This window comes from Chrysemys picta, chromosome 3 (assembly GCF_011386835.1).
Source record: "Chrysemys picta bellii isolate R12L10 chromosome 3, ASM1138683v2, whole genome shotgun sequence".
Lineage (NCBI taxonomy): Eukaryota > Metazoa > Chordata > Testudines > Emydidae > Chrysemys > Chrysemys picta.
The window spans coordinates 174,488,588-174,502,087 of NC_088793.1; the positions used below are offsets into that span (position 1 = coordinate 174,488,588).

General features: G+C 44.8%; 1 protein-coding gene across 2 annotated transcripts; it reads right to left on the reverse strand.

Annotated features, from left to right (window-relative positions):
* Nucleotides 1-2,871: 2,871 nt before the first annotated feature.
* SIX2 (SIX homeobox 2) lies at nt 2,872-10,157 on the reverse strand. Of its 2 annotated transcripts, none has more exons than XM_005296115.4 (2): nt 7,713-10,157; nt 2,872-4,013 (listed from the first exon to the last, which is right to left on the reverse strand). In XM_005296115.4, exons 1-2 carry the CDS (start codon nt 8,276-8,278, stop codon nt 3,710-3,712), a joined length of 870 nt encoding a protein of 289 aa, XP_005296172.1. In that variant the 5' UTR covers nt 8,279-10,157; the 3' UTR covers nt 2,872-3,709. The 2 variants fall into 2 exon arrangements, with proteins under 2 accessions (XP_005296172.1, XP_005296173.1); XM_005296116.4 differs by having other exon boundaries at nt 7,719-9,688.
* Between the last annotated feature and the right edge of the window lie 3,343 nt (nt 10,158-13,500).

Genomic DNA, 13,500 nt, shown 5'->3' on the forward strand with positions numbered 1-13,500 from the left:
GAATCTTCTGTAGTCTTAGGCAATACTGACGTTAGTTTTTGCAAAATGTTTCTTTTAAAAGGATTAAAACCCATAGCTAAGAGTATCAGATGCACACAAGTAGGTCAGCATAAGACGAAAAAATAGATGATACACGATTGCACACAAATCCAATTGGACACATGAGCTCTGCACTTAAAAACCAAATTGCCTGGCGCAATATAATAACACAAAGAGCTCGAATTTGGGGGAAGTTTATACTAAACTTCCCAAGTCTCAGGAGTCCTGGGAGGGGGGGAAGGACATAAAATATTTTGTTTACCAACTGAATCCAAAACATACTAAAGTAATTCGATTCATAACTGGTGAAGAGGCGTTTGCTTTAGGGTCTGATCCAACTCCCACTGAAATCAATAAGATGACTCCCATTGACAGGGCCCTAAGAGAAAAGTATTGTAGGACACCTCACCTACAAGCACATATATGAATTGGTGTTGCCCTAAAATAGCTTATTCGGACATTATGCAGACAAAACTCCCCCTAAAGTCAGTTGATTGAAATTTCAGTACGCTCTTGAAAGCTGGATGCGATCTTTGCTGATCGACACATATTTCTTCTCCCCTTAAAGCCACATAGTGTTCCTGGCTTATTTTTCAGAACGCATGAGAAATGCATTTTAGCAGCAATCCAAAAAGAAAAAAAAACACTTTGCAACCTTTCAGATTTTTTTTTTAAATAGACCGCCTATTACATTAAAGCACTAGCAGAGAACTGGAAGGTCTCCTGCAGGAATCACTGGGTGAAATTCTGTGCAGGAGGTCAGACTAGATTGTCACAATGATGTCTTCTGTCATTAAAATCTATTAAACATTTAGTGAAACCAAACCCGCCTCTTATCTTTTAATTAAACCTGGTGTGAGCAGTGCAACTCTAATTCCGACTTGTTCTTAAAAATATCTGACATGGATTGCTGATGGTATCAGTCTCATAGACTGAGGTATCCAAAATGATGTTTGCAGTCAAAGTATGGTGTAATATACAAAAAGCCCTAGATAATGAACTTCCGCGTGTAGTGCTGCACGCAGCTGCTTGCCTGGTTGTGTTACCTATATCTTTAGCTCCCGTGTATTTCTGTCGGATGTCACCGGGATACCGGAAACGATAGTGAAACACTGTCAATGCGGCGATTCTTAGTGCAAACGCCTTCTGTTTGTGTCAGTAGTTTGGCGACGGCTGCAAGGTGTGGGCAGCATGAGCACAGCCCTGGCAGGACACGCTGGAGCGTGGGATCGCTATGTGCATAAGAGGCACTTTAATACTGACTCGCTCCATTTACTCTGCAGCTAGGCCGCCCCCTTCACCCCTCCCGCCAGCCATGGGCTGGAAGAGACGGAGAGAGGCTCATACCTAGGGCTACAGATGCGGGTGGGGACAAGGGATTTAGGGCTCCCGACCCGACCCAAATACTGACCCCAGGTAAAAATGATTTCGATTCTTCTCGTCTCCCTCTGATAATGATCCCATCCCATGGGCTCGCTAGGGCCAGGGTCCCATCTCTGCTGAGCTTCGCCTTTCCCACCTCCTCACCTGCCGCCTGCCGCCCTCTCCTCCTTACACTCTCCTCCTCTCCCCCTTCTCCGACCGGCCTCGTATCCCTCAGTCCCTCTCACAGCCGCCTCTACCCCTTCCCCAGCCTCTCACCGCCTCAGCTCCCTCTCCTCGCAAAGGGTTGGACAATGAATGTGTGTGTGTGTGTGTGTGTGTGTGTGTGAGAGAGAGAGAGAGAGAGAGAGAGAGAGAGAGAGAAAGCGCGTAGGGGTGTGTGTGTGTGTGAGAAAGAGGGAGAGAGAAAGCGCGTAGGTGTGTGTGTGTGTGTGTGTGTGAGAGAGAGAGAGAGAGAGAGAGAGAGAGAAAGAGAGAGCGAGAGAGCGTAGGGGTGTGTGTGTGTGCATGTGTTGGAGGGGAGGGGGTCTGTTAATACTCCGGCTTCAAAAACCAAGCCGTAGTGGGAGGCCCAGGACGCCTTATGCAGGCAAAGCTCCTGCGGGGATCAGTTGGGAGTGTTGCCTGAGCAAGCCCACACGATGGCTGCGCAGAGGATGCTGGTGGTTGTGGACTCCCAGCTGTCTCCATGTTGGAGACACTGCCTTGCAGGAAACCCCCAAAGTCTCCCTCTTGGGGGATTAGAGTGAACGGGGGGGGGAGTCGATTACCGTAAAGCGATCAGATGTTGCCCCACCCCAAGATTTAAATCGACTCTTTTGGCTCTCCTGCTAGTCTCCTGTGACCATCCGATGGGGACGGGATGGGCGTAGTCACAGACCCTTCTCTCACCAGGGAGAAAGGGACGGGAAAACGGAGAAGGGGTACGGGTTGCGCCTCTGGAGTTTTGCAGTTACAAGACTCAGAGTAGAGAAACTGGCGCTCATCTTCTAGCAATTGCTCTGGAAAGGCCCAGTCAAAGAATTGCAACTAAAAATGAGTAAGCTGCCATTTCAGACTTTGTGCCTCCAGTCTTCTAATCAAAATAGTGTCACACCAAGACACTACATTATGATCTGCTTTCAGAGTAATGGGAGTTGGAGATGCCCCTTAAACTTTCCTACTTTTAATGTGTAAGGGAGGCACCTTTCTCTTTGATTAAAGCAACTTGGTCCTACGGTACATCATTTAATCTTATCAAAATCCCATGCTAAACAGACAAAATTCCTTCAGACAATGGCAGATCTGACCGCACCAGGCTCAGACGCAGAAATTGGCTTCGAATGAGTAGTGATGGAGAAGGTACCACGAGAATGCAGCACAAAACTGTGCGATTGGCTTCATCTGGTATTTCAGAGGCTGGGGCAAACCGAAAACAACCTAGATGCAAATTAAGTACTGCACACTGTGTTAGATTTCTAAATTTTATTATAAAATAAAAGCAGAAATATTTCCCAAAGAACGTATTCACATAATATAAACAATAAACAAAACTAAAGTCGAGTGACTCGCGGTTGATACTGTCGTTTAGGTCTAACAATGAGCAGCAATTTTTTAAGGCCCCCGTCTGCCCCCGTTTGAGGTCGATGGGATAATTTAACATTGACTTCAACTGGGGTGAGGATCGAGCCATTAGTTCCTTTCCCACCCAACAAATGGCGAAAGCACCACACGGACAAGGCGAAAGAAGCTGACTCTCTGCACAGCGTCAGCTACAAGGAAGTTACAGAGTCTACCTAGAGCGCGTGTTGCTGCTATAACTTGACTAAAACGGTTGTATTCTTAGTTGTAATTGTTTGTACACCTGCCACGGATATATAACTACACAATAGGATAACGGGAGCGATGGGTGTCTTCCAAGGAGGCATGTAAACAGCAACCTTACGCTCCCCCCAAATACAAGGTGTCTTATCATACACAGACAAGACTGCTCAATTAAAATTCCAAGAGCTTTGTGAAGTTAAGGTTGGAAAAAATAGTTGCTACATAGAACCATATTAGCATTATGCTTAAATCACAAGTCCTATCGAACAGTCCACATGTCTGAAACCAGCTTTGCACAACCCTTAAGACTTTTGTCACAACAGAACTGCATACAGTCTAGTACAGTACCTTCCAAACAGCTACAGCCAGCCAGCCATCCAAAGAGGGACAACAGATCCACTAATGAGTGTGTCATCACTTTAAAAGTTTCAAATGAGATTAAAAAAAACCGAAGGGGTGTGGTGAGGGGAGCGTGTAAATAGTTTTAAGAGCCAAGGTCGACCAAGTTTGAGGACATGGGGTTGAGAATGGAGTCCTGCAAACTATGATGGTGCATAGGGTCCGCACTGGGTACCGGAATGGCGCTAGGACCTTGGGGGTGACCCAAGCCATGGAGCGGCTGTAGGCCTGGGTTCGAATTGAGCAGTAAAGCTGGGCTGGAAGAAGTGTGATCAGGGGTCCCTGACGGCGTCTTCTCGTCTTCTGAGCTGCCCAAAACTGTCTTATTCCCGTTCATTGACGCTGAGAGAGGATTGTGGCTGTTGGAGTTGGAATTCTCGTTGTTTTCCCTATAGGAAATATAAAAGGGAGGGAGATCTTAGAGTGGAGTGGATACAGCACTGAGTAACACTGGAGCTAGACAGGCAGCTGCAGGGACTGCAGGATGTGGGCTCATAGGGAAGACAACTGGAGGGTAACTGAAACATACAGTCCGTTTACAAACTCTGCAAACCTTAAAGGCCTCTTCGTCTGGCACAAAGGTCTAAGGTCTGCAGAGCTTGTAAACAGAGTTTTCCACTAGCCCCGCAGAAAGTGTGACTTTGACAAAACGTCATTTTCTCCATCCATCTCCTGCAAAGTGTTTGGATAGCTTTGGGGGGGACGGGGCAAGGAAAGAAAAAAAGGGGGGCATTTCACTTTAAAATCACCCCGGGAGACAGTACTTATACAAGAAGCATTTCATCCACGCCTTCTCCTGGAGAGGCAAACAAACTCAATTTGTGTTCTCATTAGTCTACGTAGATCAGCCTTAAATGGTTGGGTCATCCGGATAAGTCTTGGTTTTGATAAAATAACTCGACACCTCGACTCCGTTTTTCCTCAGGAAGTTTAAACCCGAAAACGTATCCCAAGCATGTGTAAAAGAAGGAAAGCGAACAGAATTAACGTGCTTATTTCCTGAGTCCTACAAGGAAATGTCCCTCGTAATTACATCCCTCTCTTTCTTTTATTGGTCTATATTAGACTGAGAGCGCAAATATACTGACACATAATGGGAGCCAAATTTTGCTCTGCTTAGCCAAAAGAATAATCTCTTTATAAAAGAGACATAACATTATCTCAAATATATACATACATACATACATACAGAGAGAGAGAGAGAGAGAGAGAGAGAGAGAGAGAGAGAGAGAATGTATCTCACATATGTATATAAGAGACAGAGAACTGTTAGAATCTTCATGACCGTGGCAATGGTGAACACTGGGGATTTCGTGATGGGTTTCAAAGCCTTGTACTTGTTACTTTGAAAGTTAGAGGCCAAATGTGATATTGATACACGGGGAAAGGCCCCTGTAGGCTATGTACAGCCCTCTGGTACAGCGGTGTATTTATACTTAAAGTGACAGAGGGTCCAAATCCTTCAGGTTTTACTGGGCGAAGTTAAAGGATTGCCTTCAGTGTGAACTAGTCTCGGGAAGGGCTGCAAGATGTGGCTGGAGACACTTAGTACCAAAATAATAAAATTTGAAAAGAAAGCTCTGTCTGAAGAAGTTGCTTGACAGAATGGCAGTCTCAGGAAAGGTCTGTTTTCCGACGCCTAGAGTGTAATGTTAGGTTGAGTGTATTTTTCTATGTCAAAAAACTTATTTGTCTCTGGAGACCTTTAAAATTTGATTCCTCAGAAATGAAAGGAATAAATGTAACCTTCATTTCCTTTGGATATTTGAAGGTGAGTCCCTCCTATCAGCAATAAAAGGATTTCTGACATCTAGTAAAACCAACACTTACAGGGATTTGAAAGAAAATTAAAGCACTAGCACGTTTGGGGAAATGTATGGAGCAAATCTGTACAGAATCCAAACCTTATTGAATATCACAGCTAAGCGTAAATCTAATCAGCTGTATGCGGTGCTTAACATTTTCCAAGTACATTCAACATAGACTAAAAATGAAGTCACCTTTAAGCCATCCCGCGAATGGTCTGCAGTAGATTTTCAATACTTTTAATTACCAACACCGCCAAAATGATCAAACCCTTATGGACTTGCGATTTCAAATGTCTTGTGTATACACACAGAAGTATATATTGTGAAATTGGAATCCTGCATTTCGCTTCCCTGACAAGCTTCCAATAGTGCATAGGAACTATTGGGGGAAAAAACATCCAACAGTACCCCCCCACACACACATTAACCGCTGTACGGCGATTAATAGTTTCTTCTCTTCATCTAATACAGAAAATATCACCTATTTAAAGTACCAGAAAATCCTACACTTTATGCCTGCGGAGCATCGATTTGGGAAGGGATGCAAATTGCATTTTAATTAACAAGATAGGAGATTGCCCCTTTAAATATTATGTCCAGGTTTCCTGCTCTCAGCCTGTATCTGACATTAGGAACAATTTCACCAAACACTATTTACAGTGTGGAGACCAAGTGCTGTTCTCCGTTACCCCAGCGTCATTCCCCTGAAGTCAGTTAGATGGCACGGGGACAAATGAGAGAAGAATGTGTCGATGCGATCAGATTTGTCCCGACAGAGGTGCAAAGCTCTGCAAAGTGTTACGGGGCAGGGCTGCATTTCGGCAAAGAAGCCCCTATTTGCTGCTTCTAAGAAGTACATTTTGGGGACACTTTTTTCTAAACCATTTGGCTCCGCTTCTAAAGCTAAAGCGTCACAATGTAAAGGTATAGCCATTAGGTTTAACATTGTTTTCTTAGCGTGAATAACTGTATCTGGATGCACTTAAACTCCAGAGAACATGTAAAAGATTCTAGTCCTTCCTTCCAAAAGTAAACAGAAAGGATGAATAGAGAGAAGGCCCGGCGTCATCATTTAAGTTAACCTTTGCTAACACACGAGGAAAAAAGTATTTAAACTCTCCAAAAACCCGTACGTGGGAAATGTTTGGGTACACATACAGAGTGCGGTCTGTTAATGTATTGGCTGCATAGACCATGGTGTATATATCAATGCCAAGGCCTACGGCGTGAGATCTAAATCTTTGGAGGATTCGTCCAGGTATTTTCAAGGCTGGAGTATATCAATCACAGTACTTACACAGAACTATCTTTACAATAGGATACCGTTTGAAATATGGGAGCTGTAAATGAACATACGGATGGAAAAGCAGCCAGCACAGGGCTGATCTACAGAGAGTTTTTCGCATTATTCGTCCCCATTCAGCCTCATTAAAAGCTTCCCCTCTATCTGAACCTGGTTCAGGTGTATGTACCCCCAGACACTGTTCCTTTGAAACTTCAAGAGCATTAACATTTGCTGAATAAACTAGGCTCCTGTCAATTAAGACTGTATATGTGGGGCTGATGAATGCCCCTGCTGATCACCAGTTAAAAGTATCTCACATGAGATAGTCAAAATTCCTTAAGTTTAAAAGACATAAAGTCCTACATGAAATGTTCTGGAAATAAGGTCTCCACGGGGGTGGAAATACAGGCTGGTCTGTATTAGTGAATATACTTGTTTATTTTAACTTGCCGTGTATTCCTCACTAACTAGGTGTTATTGGTCCCACTCTCCCTTAGTATATTTTTCATCTTACCCCTTTAAAACCTTCTGAAGTGGACCATTAACGGCACATTAACAACTTATTTTTTGTGTGCGTCAAAAAAAAAATCAAGGAATATAAACGCGGTGAACGATTATAGCACATCAAAACTCTCAGTCTTTTTGGTTAGTGGTGTCAAACCCAAACTGAAGGGACACGAAGTGCAAACGAGCAAATAATAAGGAAGCCCCAATGCGTAAGGGAATTCAGGGCCCTGCGATGTTTAAGGCCAGCGATCATCTGGGTTTCCCAGCTCGGACCGGAACCTCCTTTTCAGGACTTGAGAAAATCAGAACTCGGCGGTCCAAAGTAAGGGCCCAGTCCTTGCTCGGGGGAAAGAAAAGCAAAAGCTCGCAGTGACTTTGGTGAGGGGAGTTTTTGCCTGGGTACAGACCGCAGGCTACGAAGGGGCTGGGCACAAGGGTAGCTAGACAAGCACCGGGAGACAGTAGCCGTGCGAGAAGGGGGTACTTACTCGTACCTTTCCTTGGCCTCAGCAGCACGGTCGCGTTGCCTCCGGTTTTTAAACCAGTTGCTGACTTGGGTGGTGGTGAGCCCGGTAGCCTCGGCCAGCTCCCTCTTCTCCCGAGGGGACGGGTAGGGGTTGTGGGCATACCATTCCCGCAGCACGCTCCGGCTCTTCTCCTTAAAGCAGTAGCTGGTTTCCTCGCCGTCCCAGATGGAGCGGGGCAGGGGGAACTTTCTGCGGACCCGGTACTTGCCCACTGCCCCTAGGGGTCGCCCCCGCAGCTTCTCCGCCTCGATGTAGTGCGCCTTGAGCCAGAGCTGCTGGAGCTTGGGGTGGTTGTGAGCAGAGAACTGGTGGCTCTCCAGGATCTTGTAGAGCTCGCGGAAGTTGCCCCGGTGGAAAGCCACCACGGCCTTGGCCTTGAGGACGCTCTCGTTCTTGTGGAGGTGCTCGCAGGCAGGTAGGGACCAGAGGAACCGCCCCAGCCTTTCTATATTGCCCCCCTGCTGGAGCACTTCGCAGACGCAGGCCACTTGCTCTTGGGTGAATCCAAAAGTGGGGAGCATCGACATGGTGGCCTTTCCCCCTCCCCGATCTAAATCATCGGACTTGTACAAAGCGGCCACATAGACCTGAACGGACAGACCGCGAGAGAAGCACCAATCATGGATGTATAACCCACCCGAGCGGCTACTTACGCTCCGGCACAAGTCACAGCTCCGCTCTGCAGTCGGCAGCCATCAGCAGCTGAGCGTAAAAAGGATCAAAGGCGGAGACCGAACGTGAAAACTTTTTTGTAAGTCCAAGTTCGGAGAGTAACTTTGTGCCTCTATTGTCTGGTATCAGCAGCGCTCACAGTGGTGGTGTCTTTCCTCTCCCACCCCCACCCTCCTCCGCCGGGTTGGGATCTCCCTTTTTTTCGCCCCCCTCCCCCTTCACTGTAGGATTCAACATAATATAGTGGTTAAGTCCAGCTCCCCCTCTTGTCTCTCCTTTCTCTCCTCCTCTTCTCTCTGTTTTTTTAAATAATATTATTCTAAGCTGGCATGAAAAGTGATTATCCGCGCTCTGATTGGTCCAGTTATCCGACCCGGGGACTGCCAGGAGAAGACAATAGTTTTAGTCAAATTATTTGCCATGGTGACGCTGTCAATCAGAGGTAACCTGATCTGTTTTGAGGTGGCTCCCCGGCTGGGTTGACAGATTGCTCTGATCCACTCAGAGGCGGCCCTGCGAGCTGAGATATTAGCAAGAGAGAGAGAAAGAGAGAAATTTCCGCGGTGATTGACGCAGCAAACACCCACAGAGGGAGGGAAGGAGGGAGGGCCCGCCAGAGAAAGCGTTCTGGTCACAGACGCTCACCTCGGGGGCGCTGCAGCACCAACACGTCCCCCAGCACTTCTGTCTTTGAACCCTCCTTGCAATCAAACTCCTGCGAAAGCCTCTTACAGATCGCTCACATTGGGTAAAACATTGGAGGCAAAATTAATCCATTGTTTGGGATCGGGAGGAAATTGAGTTCTCGCTGGGTTTCAACTGCCACAAGGAGTTTCCTTATCAGTAAGATTTGGGGTTATTTTTTTTAAAGTGGGTAGTTTTATAAATATTAAAGGTCCCATATGTACAACGTAGACCCAGTTTTTTTGATCCATGATCCCATTTACACACTAGCTAGACTTAGCCCCGGGCGGCTGGAGCGAGGCAATTATTGTATTTGACTCTGAATTACCATATATTTCAAAGTCAACTATCAACAACCTTTAAATTGAAGTTCCAGCTTGCGATAACTTAATAGCAGCAATACATTTCATTCGGTGTATATACTTCTACTTTAAAAGAGGGGAATGTTTATACATCTAGGGCTATGTTATGTAGCCACAAGAAGTGCTAAAGTTAAGGGTAGAAAACACTTTCTAAAGCAGATCTTCATTTCCCTTGGAAGTCTTAATTTGCAGACTCTTCGGGGCATGGATTTACATATTTGTGCACATATTTGTGCACATCTGTCTATCTGAGGGGAGATAGGGAGATTGGATAGATGAACTAGGGACTAGATGTAAACTATCCACTGTAGAAGAATAACTTGGTCAGATACATGAATAAATGTAGGTTATACACTTTCAGGTGCTCACACACATTTCTGTATCCTTTTAGCGGTTGACAACTAAGCCACTTTTTAAGGTGCAGAAAATTCCCTGTCTCGCCCAGCTCAGTTCCAGCTGGAGTAATCTCCCTAGGGTATTATTTCTCACAATACTTTATTGCACCAAAAGCGGGCACTTTTCAAGGCAATTAATCTGTTCTCCCTTTTAGGCCTTTGGGGAAAGCGCCTTCCACGCCACCTCTAACCCTGTGAGAACACCAGAGGGCTCCGCAGTTGTGGGCTCCTCCAGCGATAAATAGTTAACGCGGGTTGCCCCCACCCCATCCCTTGCCTCTGTGATTTAGGTGACGAGCGAGGAGAGACCCAGGAACCCCCCAATCCTCACCCCATCTCTCAGTCCAACCCCTCCGAGTTGAGGGGCCCCCGGAAGTGGAGTGAGGCTGGCAGGTCGGGATGAGCCGAGGAGCAGGAGCAGTGGTGGCGGCCGGGAGGCAGGCAGGCAGGCCAGCCTGGAGCCGGTTTTAGGCCTGCCGGGATTGGTGTATTCCCCTTCAGTGAAACTGACGTGGTGGACCTGGGAAAGCGATGCTGGCGGGTCATCCACAAGCAGCTCGCCGGCGGCGGCGCCGAAAGGCCAAGCTAACTAACGCTAGGGGAAGGGGCGGCAGCAGGGTCCGGCTCCGAACCTGCCCCTGAGCCGCCCAGGGGACGGACAAAGACCACCAGCTCCGTGCAAAGTGGGTCCTACCCTTTGCAGCCAAACTCCTGCTGTGCCCTGGAGTGGATCGGCTCACGCTGCGAGCCCGGGGTGTACGCCACACAGCCGCCTGGTTTTTTTTTTGCAGAGCGAACGCGAAAAGAAGACGTGAAGTGGAGAGAGCATAGGATCTTCACTCATTTTAACAACATCCCCTGTCAGGAAGGAAACCTGCTGCTCCCGCTTTAGATCCTTGTTCATCGCTCTCTTTTCTGCGTCCCCTGCTCCTTTATTTCTGTTATTCGTGTGAACAGGAGTTGGAAACTCCATCTGTTTTTACCTGTGCAATATTTTCAGGAGGGTTATAAATCGGGAATCCACAGCAAATGTCTCGAATTTTGCTAAATCACAGAACGTGAATGCAAAATATAGGGTTCATCTAGAGGGTGAAATAGATCAATTCAGTTTAAAACAAGACAACGGGCTTTTAAAAGAACCATTTCGCATACTTTTTTTGTTGTTGTTAAGTTTGAGCGCTCCACAGCCTGAGATTAATACGATGGCAATTTTTGCAGGATTCAAATTGTGTTTGTTGGCAAACAAAAGAATTCAGAGGTTAAGGTTTCATACTCAGTCTAAATGTCCGTGTAGCTTGTAATACAGGCTGTATCGTAAAATCATGAGATAGTAGGATCCGTTTCCAAAAGTTATTCAAAACAGAACAGGAACTATGACTGAAACACACATTCTCCTCCGCCCCCCTTACACACACAGAGTGCGAGAGCATTTTAAATGAAAGAACATGGTATTATTTAGTCCCTTCTCCTCAATTAAAACTGTGGGGAAAGATAAAAGAACTAGAGAGGTCTTTCCTCCTCCCATTTCTGTTGTTGCAAATTTATGAGGATATACCTGACTTTGCTTTCCTCTGCTTGAATCTTATAACCACAGCAGCTGAATTTGAATGGGGAGCAGAGAGCAGCTGTTCACCCTAGCCGGAAGGGAGATGTCAAAACCTGTTGTATGGACTTAGATCTAAGAAAGTCTCTTCTTTAGCACCCTACAATGTGAGTACAGAGACTACACGCAGGGCCCTCCATAAGCACTTTCACTTTACATTAAGCAGACTGCCGTTTGGATGTAATGCGATTTCATTTCCCAATAGCTGTGGAAACTTAACGCAATTCTATTAAGTGGTATGAATCAGCTTGCATTTAAACGCAATTGCAAATTAGTGGCACGTATATTTAAAATGTGCACAACCGTGTTTGGTTTTCAGAAATCTTCATATATGTTGGAAGAAATCAGCAGAAAGAGAATACCAAAAACCATACCATCAGGCAATTAAAACCCCAATGATTTGTGAGACTCAAATGAGCAGAATAACCCTCTTTGTATTCTCAAATGAGCTTTCATTAAAATATATTTTAAAGCAACATGCGCAACCAAGAGTGGGAAAATATTACATGGCCATTAAGAGTTGTATGCTTGTAGCAAAAGTTAGGATCTATTTCAAATCTCTTTCCTTGAATCGCTCTCAGTGGCTTGGAGATCCTCACATTTTCATTCCAACCAGACATTTGGATGTGTAATTAGCAAAAGTTCTTTTCAGAAAGGATAAAAAATTGTGCATAACAATTGTTAATTACAAAATATTCTATTAGACCATCAGAGTGTAAACAGGTCACTATGAAATGTAGATATGCTGGATGAAGTAGAACGATCTGTATTATCAATATGCTGCTTTTATAATCCGTCCCCGATCTAGTCTGCCTTTAAGATCCCGATTACGTCACTTTATAGAATACATTTATTTTACATGAGCTGATCTGTGTTAATAAAATGATTGCAATAAAATAAAATGAGCTACAAATACTGCAGCTATTTCAATGCCAGCTTTTCTTCTCGGTGATGCCTACATCACTCACTTTAGAAGCTAATATTTCTTTGAAGTTGCAGGCCTCAGATATTTTCTCTGAAGACATTAACTTATTCACTTTATCGCCTATATCGAGCAATAATACATTTTTCTGCAAATATTTATACTGTATATATGTCTCTACGTCTATTATCTATATCTATTATATACAATGTATCTATTCTATGGTAAATAGTTTACTATAATATATCATCATATGTAGATAAATAATATATGACTACATATAATATAGATGCAGCTATATAGATATAGTTAGACATAGATAGATGTAGGTAGATTTACAGATAGAGATATCACTATAGAATTCTCTTATTGGATGTTTACAAACTTTTAGGAAGACGTGAAGAAAATAATATATATCATTAATTATATTTCCCAATAACCTTTCTTTTTGTATGTATGGATAGAAAGAAACTCTCTTGGTAACTTTTAAAACTAATAATATTCTGATTAGATGAACGTGTAGGCAAAAAGCCACAGGTATACCGTGTAACTTACAAGTACAAGGAGGAAGAAAACATATCCAAATAATTTCCGTTCAGGGTATTCTGATCAGGTTTTTAAAGGAACAATTCCTTTGACAGGGCCACACGGTGCCGTAAATTGTTAAGTGTAATTCCCCTTACACTCAAAGGGAGAGACGTGCTAGAAATGGATAAGAAGATATTGCCTGAAATATTTACCGTCCGACCCTTGGTTTCTTTCTTATGAAACCGAACGAGCTCGGCCAGAATTTTGGGCTTACGTTGTCTCCTTCGAAACCTAGGTAAATGTATTTGCTTTATTTCTGCTCTGTCCCTAAACCAACGAGCTAGGAGCCGCTCTGAACACTTCTCAGATTATCAGGGCCCGGTCCTGCAGTCCTTTCTGTGGCAAAACTGCCCGTCAAATTCAAGGGGGGGGGTTAGGACTGGGCGGAATGCACCTTCGAACTTTTTTTTCCCCGCGCAGGTCTGTGCTATTATAGGTTGCACGTAGTGGGACAGCTGAGATCCTGACCCCACTGGAAAATCAAAACATGTCAGAGGACCATTGCCAGCAACTAAATAAAAAC